Below are 14,602 nucleotides of genomic sequence, written 5' to 3' on the forward strand. Positions count from 1 at the left end.
GTAATGAGTTTAACACAATGCTGACTGCCTGCCATTTATTTCCACTGGACTGGAGAAGAATTTAACTTTTGTGATTAATTTTTGAGATGTTTTCCTTGTTGCTCGTTGTAATGACCTTACACTGTGGTCTCACAACATGACTCGATGACATCGGCAGCATTGCTTAAAGGAGGAGAGAGTTCCAGAGCTCAGGGCCCAGGCGGCTGGAGGCACGGCCACCAATGGTGGAGCGATGGAAATCGGGGGATGGACAAGAGGCTGGAATTGGAGGAGCGCAGAGACCTGGGAGGGTTGTCGGGCTGGAGGAGGTTACAGAGATAGGGAGGGAGGGGCGAGGGCCAGGGAGGGATTTGAAAACAAGGATGGAGAATTTTAAAATTTAATCCATCCACACCCTTTCTAATAGGGGGTCATTGGACAGTGATCAGGGGCTGATTGCCCCTCTCTCTAACCCGGGGGTCACTGGACAGTGATCAGGGGCCGATTGCCCCTCTCTCTAACCGGGGGTGTACTGAGATCATTCATAGCCATCAGAGACCCCTTCAAAGAGGGAGTCTGTCCATCAGGATCCCCCTTCAAGGACACAATAATAACGTTGGTCCTGCCCTCGTCCCGTATTTGGACGTTGGTCCCTCCCCCCATCCCGTATTTGGACGTTGGTCCCTCCCCCCATCCCGTATTTGGACGTTGGTCCCTCCCCCCTTCCTGTATTTGGACGTTGGTCCCTCCCCCCATCCTGTATTTGGACGTTGGTCCCTCCCCCCATCCCGTATTTGGACGTTGGTCCCTCCCCCTTCCTGTATTTGGACGTTGGTCCCTCCCCCCATCCTGTATTTGGACGTTGGTCCCTCCCCCCTTCCCGTATTTGGATGTTGATCCCTCCCCCATCCTGTATTTGGACGTTGGTCCCTCCCCCTTCCTGTATTTGGACGTTGGTCCCTCCCCCCATCCCGTATTTGGACGTTGGTCCCTCCCCCCATCCTGTATTTGGATGTTGGTCCCTCCCCCCATCCTGTATTTGGACGTTGGTCCCTCCCCCCTTCCTGTATTTGGATGTTGGTCCCTCCCCCCATCCCGTATTTGGACGTTGGTCCCTCCCCCCTTCCTGTATTTGGACGTTGGTCCCTCCCCCCATCCTGTATTTGGACGTTGGTCCCTCCCCCCATCCTGTATTTGGACGTTGGTCCCTCACCCCTTCCTGTATTTGGACGTTGGTCCCTCCCCCCATCCTGTATTTGGATGTTGGTCCCTCACCCCTTCCTGTATTTGGATGTTGGTCCCTCCCTCCATCCCGTATTTGGACGTTGGTCCCTCCCCCATCCTGTATTTGGACGTTGGTCCCTCCCCCCATCCTGTATTTGGATGTTGGTCCCTCCCTCCATCCCGTATTTGGATGTTGGTCCCTCCCTCCATCCCGTATTTGGACGTTGGTCCCTCCCTCCATCTTGTATTTGGATGTTGGTCCCTCCCTCCATCCCGTATTTGGACGTTGCTGGTCTAACTCCAGTGCAGGACTCTGCCAGGAGTCCTCTGCTCCTGGTCACTCACTGCCCCGAGATTCTCTTCTCCTTTTACAGGGTGAGCATTTCACAAGATGGGACCCTGCGAATCAGTACGGTTACCCGATCAGACTCCGGCAGCTACACATGCAGAGCGGAGAACTTATTTGGAGTATCATCGAGCTCAGGAAGCGTGTATGTCAAAGGTAAACTTACAACCCCTGTGTGAGACCATTCCACATCTGGGATTGGGATTCAAATCCAACCAAAACTGAGGGGAGCAATTTGGTAATCTAATTACCCTAACTTCAGGTACAGGGTTAGATACAGAGTGAAGCTCCCTCTACACTGTCCCATCAAACACTCCCAGGGCAGGTACAGGGTTAGATACAGAGTAAAGCTCCCTCCACACTGTCCCATCAAACACTCCCAGGGCAGGTACAGGGTTAGATACAGAGTAAAGCTCCCTCTACACTGTCCCATCAAACACTCCCAGGGTCAGGTACAGGGTTAGATACAGAGTAAAGCTCCCTCTACACTGTCCCATCAAACACTCCCAGGGCAGGTACAGGGTTAGATACAGAGTAAAGCTCCCTCCACACTGTCCCATCAAACACTCCCAGGGCAGGTACAGGGTTAGATACAGAGTGAAGCTCCCTCTACACTGTCCCATCAAACACTCCCAGGGTCAGGTACAGGGTTAGATACAGAGTAAAGCTCCCTCTACACTGTCCCATCAAACATTCCCAGGGCAGGTACAGGGTTAGATACAGAGTAAATCTCCTTCTACACTGTCCCATCAAACACTCCCAGGGCAGGTACAGGGTTAGATACAGAGTAAAGCTCCCTCTACACTGTCCCATCAAACACTCCCAGGGCAGGTACAGGGTTAGATACAGAGTAAAGCTCCCTCTACACTGTCCCATCAAACACTCCCAGGGCAGGTACAGGGTTAGATACAGAGTAAAGCTCCCTCTACACTGTCCCATCAAACACTCCCAGGGCAGGTACAGGGTTAGATACAGAGTAAAGCTCCCTCTACACTGTCCCATCAAACACTCCCGGGGCAGGTACAGGGTTAGATACAGAGTAAAGCTCCCTCTACACTGTCCCATCAAACACTCCCAGGGCAGGTACAGGGTGAGATACAGAGTAAAGCTCCCTCTACACTGTCCCATCAAACACTCCCAGGGCAGGTACAGCACGGGTTAGATACAGAGTAAAGCTCCCTCTACACTGTCCCATCAAACACTCCCAGGGCAGGTACAACACGGGTTAGATACAGAGTAAAGCTCCCTCTACACTGTCCCATCAAACACTCCCAGGGCAGGTACAGGGTTAGATACAGAGTAAAGCTCCCTCTACACTGTCCCATCAAACACTCCCAGGGCAGGTACAGCACGGGTTAGATACAGAGTAAAGCTCCCTCTACACTGTCCCATCAAACACTCCCAGGGCAGGTACAGGGTTAGATACAGAGTAAAGCTCCCTCTACACTGTCCCATCAAACACTCCCAGGGCAGGTACAGCACGGGTTAGATACAGAGTAAAGCTCCCTCTACACTGTCCCATCAAACACTCCCAGGGCAGGTACAGGGTTAGATACAGAGTAAAGCTCCCTCTACACTGACATCCAGGACAAAGCAGCCCGATTGATTGGCACCCCATCCACCACCCTAAACATTCACTCCCTTCACCACTGGCGCACTGTGGCTGCAGTGTGTACCATCCACAGGATGCACTGCAGCAACTCGCCAAGGCTTCTTCGACAGCACCTCCCAAACCCGCGACCTCTACCACCTAGAAGGACAAGGGCAGCAGGCACATGGGAACAACACCACCTGCACGTTCCCCTCCAAGTCACACACCATCCCGACTTGGAAATATATCGGCCGTTCCTTCATCGTCGCTGGGTCAAAATCCTGGAACTCCCTTCCTAACGGCACTGTGGGAGAACCGTCACCACACGGACTGCAGCGGTTCAAGAAGGCGGCTCACCACCACCTTCTCAAGGGCAATTAGGGATGGGCAATAAATGCCGGCCTCGCCAGCGACGCCCACATCCCGAGAATGAATAAAAATACATTTTTTTAAAACAAAAATCTATCGATCTCAGTTTTGAAATTTCCAATTGACCCCCGGCCTCCACAGCTTTTTGGGGGGGAGAGTTCCAGATTCCCACTCCCCTCTGTGTGAGGAAATGCTTCCTGACATCACCTCTGAACGGCCTGGCTCTAATTTTAAGGTTCTGCCCCCCTTGTTCTGGACTCCCCCCACCAGAGGAAATAGTTTCTCTCCATCGACCCTATCAAATCCTTTCAAAATCCTAAAAGGGAGAAGGATATGGTGATAGGGTGAGATGGAGAGGGGAGGGAGGAGGTTCGTGTGGAGTATAAACACCAGCATAGACCGGTTGGGCCGAATGGCCTGTTTCTGTGCGGTACATTCGATGTAATTCTCTCTAAATCCCCAGAGGCGACGGAGGTACAGCTGATTCCCTCCCAGGTGGAGGTGACTGTTGGAGAGAGCATTGTCCTGACCTGCCGGGCCACCCATGACAACTCTCTCCAGGTCCATTTCCTCTGGTCCCTCAACGGGCAAGCCATCGACTTTCGGAGAGAAGCCAACCACTTCGAGCACATCAGGGCCGTGAGTATTATGGGGTGGGTGAGAGCGACAGCAAAGGTAAGACTTGCGTTCATTGAAACCCTCCCGACGTAGATTGTGCACAGCCGGCCGGGGGCTGCAGCGACCGTTCTGTTCGGGGGTGAAAGCAGCAAGCCGTTCTGAGCACAGCAAGATCCCACCATCGGCCGTGAGATGGATGACCAGATAATCTGTTTTTTGATGGTTATTGGTTGAGGGATAAATATTGGCCCCAGGACCCCGGGGAGAACTCCCCCTGCTCTTCTTCCAATAGTGGCCGTGGGATCTTTTACATCCACCTGAGAGGGGCAGACGGGGCCTCGGTTTAAGATCTCGGACGAAAGACAGCACCTCCGACAGTGCGGCGCTCCCTCAGTACTGCCCCTCCGACAGTGCGGCGTTCCCTCAGTACTGACCCTCCGACAGTGCAGCGCTCCCTCAGTACTGACCCTCCGACAGTGCGGCGCTCCCTCAGTACTGCCCCTCCGACAGTGCGGCGCTCCCTCAGTACTGACCCTCCGACAGTGCAGCACTCCCTCAGCACTGACCCTCCGACAGTGCGGCGCTCCCTCAGTACTGACCCTCCGACAGTGCGGCGCTCCCTCAGTACTGACCCTCCGACAGTGCGGCGCTCCCTCAGTACTGACCCTCCGACAGTGCGGCGCTCCCTCAGTACTGACCCTCCGACAGTGCGGCGCTCCCTCAGTACTGACCCTCCGACAGCGCGGCGCTCCCTCAGCACTGACCCTCTGACAGTGCGGCGCTCCCTCAGCACTGACCCTCCGACAGTGCGGCGCTCCCTCAGCACTGACCCTCCGACAGTGCGGCGCTCCCTCAGCACTGACCCTCCGACAGTGCGGCGCTCCCTCAACACTGACCCTCCGACAGTGCGGCGCTCCCTCAGTACTGACCCTCCGACAGTGCGGCGCTCCCTCAGCACTGACCGTCCGATAGCGCGGCGCTCCCTCAGCACTGGCCCTCCGACAGCGCGGCACTCCCTCAGTACTGACCCTCCGACAGTGCGGCGCTCCCTCAGCACTGGCCCTCCGACAGCGCGGCACTCCCTCAGTACTGACCCTCCGACAGTGCGGCGCTCCCTCAGCACTGACCCTCCGACTGCGCGGCGCTCCCTCAGCACTGACCCTCCGACAGTGCGGCGCTCCCTCAGCACTGACCCGGGAGTGTGGGCCTGGATTCTGTACTCGGGTCTCTGGAGTGATACCTCCTGACTCAGAGGCGAGAGTGAGACCCACTGACCCAGGACCGACACCTGACGGTAGGGATGGTGAAGGGATGTGAGTGACTCTCTGCCCACAGTAACTCTCGGTCTCTCTCGGGCAGCGAGCTGCGTCTGCAGACCTAATGATCAGGAACATTCAATTGAAGCACGCGGGGAGGTTCACCTGCAGAGTGCGGACAGCAGCTGACAGCTCGTCGGGCACAGCCGATGTCCTGGTGCGGGGTGAGTGTCCCGACCTTTGCTCTGCCCTCACTGTGCGACCGACAGTCGGGTGTGGAATGGGACTTTGACGGCCGAGAGCAGTTACAGCTCGAACGACCGAGTAAATCCGGTGCTCCCGGCGGGAAGCCCAACTTCACCGGCAACTGCCCTGTCGCAGCTCCTGGTCCAGCCGGGCACCCCTCCCGCCCCTGACCTTTAACCTCTGGGGCCCACTCAGACCCAGACTGACCCTTGACCCGAGAGGCTCCAGGCCATAGTGGTCCGATACCCGGTCAGGGGCAGCGCCTGGCAGACACGGGCACAGATTGCCGACGTCACTCACACCGTGGCCAGTGCAAGACATTTAACCTGCGGCGGCCGGGTGGAGTCAGGGGTCAGAGGTCTGCTGAGGTCAGGGGTCATTGATAGTCGGGGGAGCTGTCGTCTGTACAATCCACCCTATCGCCAGCTCCACCCATTTCATCCTGTGCGACGTGCGATGGGGGTTTAAGTCACGTTGTGGTCGTGTTCAATCAGCTCCGTTCAAGATCAGATTCCCCGATCCATTCAAGTCAGGGCGAGGAATACCCCACCCAGTGTGGGACTGAGAGACACACAGAGCAGGAATACCCCACCCAGTGTGGGACTGAGAGACACAGAGAGAGAGAGAGCAGGAATACCCCACCCAGTGTGGGACTGAGAGAGAGAGAGAGAGAGAGAGCAGGAATACCCCACCCAGTGTGGGACTGAGAGACACACAGAGCAGGAATACACCACCCAGTGTGGGACTGAGAGACACAGAGCAGGAATACCCCACCCAGTGTGGGACTGAGAGACACACAGAGCAGGAATACACCACCCAGTGTGGGACTGAGAGACACAGAGCAGGAATACCCCACCCAGTGCGGGACTGAGAGACACAGAGCAGGAATACACCACCCAGTGTGGGACTGAGAGACACAGAGCAGGAATACACCACCCAGTGTGGGACTGAGAGACACAGAGCAGGAATACCCCACCCAGTGTGGGACTGAGAGACACAGAGCAGGAATACACCACCCAGTGTGGGACTGAGAGACACAGAGCAGGAATACCCCACCCAGTGTGGGACTGAGAGACACAGAGCAGGAATACACCACCCAGTGTGGGACTGAGACACACAGAGCAGGAATACCCCACCCAGTGTGGGACTGAGACACACAGAGCAGGAATACCCCACCCAGTGTGGGACTGAGAGACACAGAGCAGGAATACCCCACCCAGTGTGGGACTGAGAGACACACAGAGCAGGAATACCCCACCCAGTGTGGGACTGAGAGAGAGAGAGAGAGCAGGAATACCCCACCCAGTGCGGGACTGAGAGACACACAGAGCAGGAATACCCCACCCAGTGTGGGACTGAGAGAGAGAGAGAGAGCAGGAATACCCCACCCAGTGTGGGACTGAGAGACACAGAGCAGGAATACACCACCCAGTGTGGGACTGAGACACACAGAGCAGGAATACCCCACCCAGTGTGGGACTGAGAGACACAGAGCAGGAATACCCCACCCAGTGTGGGACTGAGAGACACAGAGCAGGAATACACCACCCAGTGTGGGACTGAGAGACACAGAGCAGGAATACCCCACCCAGTGTGGGACTGAGAGACACAGAGCAGGAATACACCACCCAGTGTGGGACTGAGAGACACAGAGCAGGAATACACCACCCAGTGTGGGACTGAGAGACACACAGAGCAGGAATACCCCACCCAGTGTGGGACTGAGAGAGAGAGAGAGAGCAGGAATACCCCACCCAGTGCGGGACTGAGAGACACACAGAGCAGGAATACCCCACCCAGTGTGGGACTGAGACACACAGAGCAGGAATACCCCACCCAGTGTGGGACTGAGAGACACAGAGCAGGAATACACCACCCAGTGTGGGACTGAGAGACACAGAGCAGGAATACACCACCCAGTGTGGGACTGAGAGACACAGAGCAGGAATACACCACCCAGTGTGGGACTGGGAGACACAGAGCAGGAATACCCCACCCAGTGTGGGACTGAGAGACACACAGAGCAGGAATACACCACCCAGTGTGGGACTGAGAGACACAGAGCAGGAATACACCACCCAGTGTGGGACTGAGAGACACAGAGCAGGAATACACCACCCAGTGTGGGACTGAGAGACACAGAGCAGGAATACACCACCCAGTGTGGGACTGAGAGACACAGAGCAGGAATACCCCACCCAGTGTGGGACTGAGAGACACAGAGCAGGAATACACCACCCAGTGTGGGACTGAGAGACACACAGAGCAGTAATACCCCACCCAGTGTAGGAGTGAGAGACACAGAGCAGGAATACACCACCCAGTGTGGGACTGAGAGACACAGAGCAGGAATACCCCACCCAGTGTGGGACTGAGAGATACAGAGCAGGAATACCCCACCCAGTGTGGGACTGAGACACACAGAGCAGGAATACACCACCCAGTGTAGGAGTGAGAGACACAGAGCAGGAATACACCACCCAGTGTGGGACTGAGAGACACAGAGCAGGAATACCCCACCCAGTGTGGGACAGCTCTGTGGGAGAACCTTCACCACATGGATTGCAGCGGTTCAGGGAGAAGGACCAAAACCCCTTTCTGGAGGGGTAATTAGGGATGGGCAATAAATGCCAGCCTTGCCAGTGACGCCCACATCGTGAGAAGGCATTATAAATGCCATCGTGATGTAGAACACACACACACAGTGGACACTGACCCAGTCTGAGCTGCCCCGTCACTGATCAGCAATCACTCACCACAAACCTCTCTGCTGACCTCTGACTTTATCTCACAGGCCCCCCTGGACCCCCTGGGGTGGTCATCGTGGAGGAGATTTCAGGAACGACAGCAACAATGTCCTGGAGTCGGGGGCTGGACAATCACAGCCCAGTCACACGGTACAACCTACAGGCTCGAAGCCCATTCTCACTGGGCTGGCAAACGGTTAAAACAGGTAACGCAGCTCAGACCATCCCCTCCCTCCCTCACCGTCTCCCTCCCTCGCCGTCTCCCTCCCTCCCTCACCGTCTCCCTCCCTCACCGTCTCCCTCCCTCACCGTCTCCCTCCCTCCCTCACCGTCTCCCTCCCTCACCGTCTCCCTCCCTCCCTCACCGTCTCCCTCCCTCGCCGTCTCCCTCCCTCCCTCACCGTCTCCCTCCCTCACCGTCTCCCTCCCTCGCCGTCTCCCTCCCTCGCCGTCTCCCTCCCTCACCGTCTCCCTCCCTCCCTCACCGTCTCCCTCCCTCACCGTCTCCCTCCCTCGCCGTCTCCCTCCCTTCCTCACCGTCTCCCTCCCTCACCGTCTCCCTCCCTCACCGTCTCCCTCCCTCCCTCACCGTCTCCCTCCTCCCTCACCGTCTCCCTCCCTCCCTCACCGTCTCCCTCCCTCCCTCCCTCACCGTCTCCCACCCTCGCCGTCTCCCTCCCTCCCTCACCGTCTCCCTCCCTCGCCGTCTCCCTCCCTCCCTCACCGTCTCCCTCCCTCACCGTCTCCCTCCCTCACCGTCTCCCACCCTCACCGTCTCCCTCCCTCCCTCACCGTCTCCCACCCTCACCGTCTCCCTCCCTCCCTAACCGTCTCCCTCCCTCACCGTCTCCCTCCCTCACCGTCTCCCACCCTCACCGTCTCCCTCCCTCCCTCACCGTCTCCCTCCCTCGCCGTCTCCCTCCCTCGCCGTCTCCCTCCCTCACCGTCTCCCTCCCTCACCGTCTCCCTCCCTCACCGTCTCCCTCCCTCCCTCACCGTCTCCCTCCTCCCTCACCGTCTCCCTCCCTCCCTCACCGTCTCCCTCCCTCCCTCCCTCACCGTCTCCCACCCTCGCCGTCTCCCTCCCTCCCTCACCGTCTCCCTCCCTCGCCGTCTCCCTCCCTCCCTCACCGTCTCCCTCCCTCACCGTCTCCCTCCCTCACCGTCTCCCACCCTCACCGTCTCCCTCCCTCCCTCACCGTCTCCCACCCTCACCGTCTCCCTCCCTCCCTAACCGTCTCCCTCCCTCACCGTCTCCCTCCCTCACCGTCTCCCACCCTCACCGTCTCCCTCCCTCCCTCACCGTCTCCCTCCCTCGCCGTCTCCCTCCCTCGCCGTCTCCCTCCCTCACCGTCTCCCTCCCTCACCGTCTCCCCCTCCCTCCCTCACCGTCTCCCTCCCTCGCCATCTCCCTCCCTCCTCCCGTCCCTCCCTCACCGTCTCCCTCCCTCACCGTCTCCCTCCCTCACCGTCTCCCTCCCTCACCGTCTCCCTCCCTCACCGTCTCCCTCCCTCCCTCACCGTCTCCCTCCCTCCCTCACCGTCTCCTCCCTCCCTCACCGTCTCCTTCCCTCCCTCACCGTCTCCCTCCCTCACCGTCTCCCTCCCTCCCTCACCGTCTCCCTCCCTCCCTCACCATCTCCCCTCCCTCCCTCACTGTCTCCCTCCCTCCCTCACCGTCTCTCTCTCCCTCCCTCACCGTCGCTCTCTCCCTCCCTCACCGTCTCCCTCCCACCCTCACCGTCTCCCTCCCTCCCTCACCGTCTCCCTCCCTCACCGTCTCCCTCCCTCCCTCACTGTCTCCCGCCCTCCCTCACCGACTCCCTCCCTCACCGTCTCCCGTCCTCCCTCACCGTCTCCCGTCCTCCCTCACCGTCTCCCTCCCTCCCTCACCGTCTCCCTCCCTCCCTCACCGTCTCCCACCCTCACCCTGCCTCCCTCACCGTCTCCCTCCCTCACCCTGCCTCCATCACCATCTCCATCCCTCACCGTCTCCCTCCCTCCCTCACCGTCTCCCTCCTCCCTCACCGTCTCCCTCCCTCCCTCACCGTCTCCCTCCCTCACCGTCTCCCTCCCTCCCTCACCGTCTCCCTCCCTCACCGTCTCCCTCCCTCACCGTCTCCCTCCCTCCCTCACTGTCTCCCCGCCCTCCCTCACCGTCTCCCTCCCTCACCGTCTCCCGTCCTCCCTCACCGTCTCCCTCCCTCCCTCACCGTCTCCCTCCCTCACCCTGCCTCCCTCACCATCTCCATCCCTCACCGTCTCCCTCCCTCCCTCACCGTCTCCCTCCCTCCCTCAACGTCACCCTCCCTCCCTCACCGTCTCCCTCCCTCCCTCACCGTCACCCTCCCTCACCGTCTCCCTCCTCCCTCACCGTCTCCCTCCCTCACCGTCTCTCTCCCTCGCTCACCATCTCTCGCCCTCCCTCACCGTCTCCCTCCCTCCCTCACTGTCTCCCTCCCTCCCTCACCGTCTCTCTCTCCCTCCCTCACCGTCTCTCTCCCTCCCTCACCGTCTCCCTCCCTCACCCTGCCTCCCTCACCATCTCCATCCCTCACCGTCTCCCTCCCTCCCCTCACCGTCTCCCTCCTCCCTCACCGTCTCTCTCCCTCCCTCACCGTCTCCCTCCCTCCCTCACCGTCTCCCTCCCTCCCTCACCGTCTCCCTCCCTCCCTCACCGTCTCCCTCCCTCCCTCACCGTCTCCCTCCCTCCCTCACCGTCTCCCTCCTCACCGTCTCCCTCCTCCCTCACCGTCTCCCTCCCTCCCTCACCGTCTCCCGTCCTCCCTCACCGTCTCCCTCCCTCCCTCACCGTCTCCCTCCCTCACCCTGCCTCCCTCACCATCTCCATCCCTCACCGTCTCCCTCCCTCCCTCGTCTCCCTCCCTCCCTCACCGTCACCCTCCCTCCCTCACCGTCTCCCTCCCTCCCTCACCGTCTCCCTCCCTCCCTCACCGTCTCCCTCCCTCACCGTCTCCCTCCCTCACCGTCTCCCTCCTCCCTCACCGTCTCCCTCCCTCACCGTCTCCCTCCCTCCCTCACCGTCTCCCTCCTCCCTCACCGTCTCCCTCCCTCCCTCACCGTCTCTCTCCCTCCCTCACCGTCTCCCTCCCTCCCTCACCGTCTCCCTCCCTCCCTCACCGTCTCCCTCCCTCCCTCACCGTCTCCCTCCCTCCCTCACTGTCTCCCGCCCTCCCTCACCGTCTCCCTCCCTCACCGTCTCCCGTCCTCCCTCACCGTCTCCCTCCCTCCCTCACCGTCTCCCTCCCTCACCCTGCCTCCCTCACCATCTCCATCCCTCACCGTCTCTCTCCCTCCTTCACCGTCTCCCTCCCTCCCTCACCGTCACCCTCCCTCCCTCACCATCTCCCTCCCTTCCTCACCGTCTCCCTCCCTCACCGTCTCCCTCCCTCCCTCATGTCTCCCTCCTCCCTCACCGTCTCCCTGCCTCCCTCACCGTCTCCCTCCCTCGTCTCCCTCCCTCCCTCACCGCCTCCCTCCCTCCCTCACCGTCTCTCTCCCTCCCTCACCGTCTCCCTCCCTCCCTCACCGTCTCCCTCCCTCCCTCACCGTCTCCCTCCCTCCCTCACCGTCTCCCTCCCTCCCTCACCGTCTCCCTCCCTCCCTCACCGTCACCCACCCTCACCGTCTCCCTCCCTTCCTCACCGTTTTCCTCCCTCCCTCACCGTCTCCGTCCCTCCCTCACTCACCGTCTCTCTCCCTCCCTTACCGTCTCCCTCCCTCCCTCCCTCACCGTCTCTCTCCCTCGCTCACCGTCTCCCACCCTCCCTCACCGTCTCCCACCCTCCCTCACCGTCTCCCACCTTCCCTCACCGTCTCCCACCCCCCTCACCGTCTCCCTCCCTCCCTCACCGTCTCCCTCCCTCACCGTCTCCCTCCTCCCTCACCGTCTCCCTCCCTCCCTCACCGTCTCCCTCCCTCACCGTCTCCCTCCCTCCCTCACCGTCTCCCTCCCTCCCTCACGGTCTCCCGCCCTCCCTCACCGTCTCCCTCCCTCACCGTGTCCCGTCCTTCCTTACCGTCTCCCTCCCTCCCTCACCGTCTCCCTCCCTCACCCTGCCTCCCTCACCATCTCCATCCCTCACCGTCTCTCTCCCTCCATCACCGTCTCCCTCCCTCCCTCACCCCCTCACCGTCACCCTCCCTCCCTCACCGTCTCCCTCCCTCCCTCACCGTCTCCCTCCCTCCCTCACCGTCTCCCTCCTCCCTCACCGTCTCTCTCCCTCGCTCACCGTCTCTCTCCCTCGTCTCCCTCCCTCCCTCACCGTCTCCCTCCCTCCCTCACCGTCTCCCTCCCTCCCTCACCGTCTCCCTCCCTCCCTCACCGTCTCCCTCCCTCCCTCACCGTCTCCCTCCCTCCCTCACCGTCTCCCTCCCTCCCTCACCGTCTCCCTCCCTCCCTCCCTCACCGTCTCTCACCCTCCCTCACCGTCTCTCTCCCTCGCTCACCGTCTCTCTCCCTCCCTCACCGTCTCCCACCCTCCCTCACCGTCTCCCACCCCCCTCACCGTCTCTCTCCCTCCCTCACCGTCTCCCTCCCTCCCTCACCGTCTCCCTCCCTCCCTCCCTCACCGTCTCTCACCCTCCCTCACCGTCTCTCTCCCTCACTCACCGTCTCTCTCCCTCCCTCACCGTCTCCCACCCTCCCTCACCGTCTCCCACCCCCCTCACCGTCTCTCTCCCTCCGTCACCGTCTCCCTCCCTCACCGTCTCCCTCCCTCAATGTCTCCCTCCCTCCCTCACCGTCTCCCTCCCTCCCCGTCTCCCTCCCTCCCTCACCGTCTCCCTCCCTCCCTCACCGTCTCCCCCCCTCCCTCACCGTCTCCCTCCCTCCCTCCCTCACCGTCTCCCTCCCTCCCTCCCTCACCATCTCCCTCCCTCCCTCCCTCCCTCACCGTCTCCCTCCCTCCCTCACCGTCACCCTCCCTCCCTCACCGTCTCCCTCCCTCCCTCACCGTCTCCCTCACCGTCTCCCTCCCTCACCGTCTCCCTCCTCCCTCACCGTCTCCCTCCTCCCTCACCGTCTCCCTCCCTCCCTCACCGTCTCCCTCCCTCCCTCACCGTCTCCCTCCTCCCTCAATGTCTCCCTCCCTCCCTCACCGTCTCCCTCCCTCCCCGTCTCCCTCCCTCCCTCACCGTCTCCCTCCCTCCCTCACCGTCTCCCCCCCTCCCTCACCGTCTCCCTCCCTCCCTCCCTCACCGTCTCCCTCCCTCCCTCCCTCACCATCTCCCTCCCTCCCTCCCTCCCTCACCGTCTCCCTCCCTCCCTCACCGTCTCCCTCCCTCCCTCACCGTCTCCCTCCCTCACCGTCTCTCTCCCTCCCTCACCGTCTCCCTCCCTCCCTCCCTCACCGTCTCCCTCCCTCCCTCACCGTCTCCCTCCCTCCCTCACCGTCTCCCTCCCTCCCTCACCGTCTGCCTCCCTCCCTCACCGTCTCCCTCCCTCACCGTCACCCTGCCTCCCTCATCCCCCCTCCCTCACCATCTCCCACCCTCCCTCACCGTCTCCCACCCTCCCTCACCGTCTCCCACCCTCCCTCACCGTCTCTCTCCCTCCATCACCGTCACTCTCCCTCACCGTCTCCCTCCCTCACCGTCTCCCTCCCGCCCTCACCGTCTCTCTCCCTCCCTCCCTCCCTCACCGTCTCCCTCCCTCACCGTCTCTCTCCCTCCCTCCCTCACCGTCTCCCTCCCTCCCTCACCGTCTCACTCCCTCCCTCACCGTCTCCCTCCCTCCCTCACCGTCTCTCTCCCTCCCTCACCATCTCCCTCCCTCCCTCACCGTCTCCCTCCCTCCCTCACTGTCTCTCTCCCTCACCATCTCCTTCCCTCCCTCACCGTCTCCCTCCCTCACTGTCTCCCTCCCTCCCTCACCGTCTCTCTCCCTCTCTCCCTCACCATCTCCTTCCCTCCCTCACTGTCTCTCTCCCTCACCGTCTCCCTCCCTCACCGCCACCCTCTCTCCCTCACCGTCTCCCTCCCTCACCGTCTCCCTCCCTCCCTCCCTCACCGTCTCTCTCCCTCCCTCACCGTCTCCCTCCCTTACCGTCTCCCTCCCTCCCTCACCATCTCTCTCCCTCCCTCACCGTCTCCCTCCCTCCCTCACCGTCTCCCACCCACCCTCACCGTCTCCCACCCCCCCTCACTCCCACCCTCACCGTCTCTCTCCCTCAGTCTCTCTCCCTCACCGTCTCCCTCCCTCACC

The 14,602-nt window shown here is 61.2% G+C and overlaps 1 protein-coding gene across 1 annotated transcript in view; it reads left to right on the top strand.

Annotated features, from left to right (window-relative positions):
- The window catches only part of LOC137306831 (contactin-5-like), a 107,739-nt gene that overhangs the window by 63,333 nt on the left and 29,804 nt on the right, over positions 1 to 14,602 (top strand). Inside the window, exons 6-9 of the mRNA XM_067976230.1 lie at positions 1,578 to 1,705; positions 3,973 to 4,148; positions 5,487 to 5,607; positions 8,424 to 8,582. Coding sequence (XP_067832331.1) covers positions 1,578 to 1,705; positions 3,973 to 4,148; positions 5,487 to 5,607; positions 8,424 to 8,582 — 584 coding nt within the window. The remainder of the gene's footprint in view (positions 1 to 1,577; positions 1,706 to 3,972; positions 4,149 to 5,486; positions 5,608 to 8,423; positions 8,583 to 14,602) is intronic.

Source organism: Heptranchias perlo, chromosome 45 (assembly GCF_035084215.1).
Source record: "Heptranchias perlo isolate sHepPer1 chromosome 45, sHepPer1.hap1, whole genome shotgun sequence".
Taxonomy (NCBI): Eukaryota; Metazoa; Chordata; class Chondrichthyes; order Hexanchiformes; family Hexanchidae; genus Heptranchias; species Heptranchias perlo.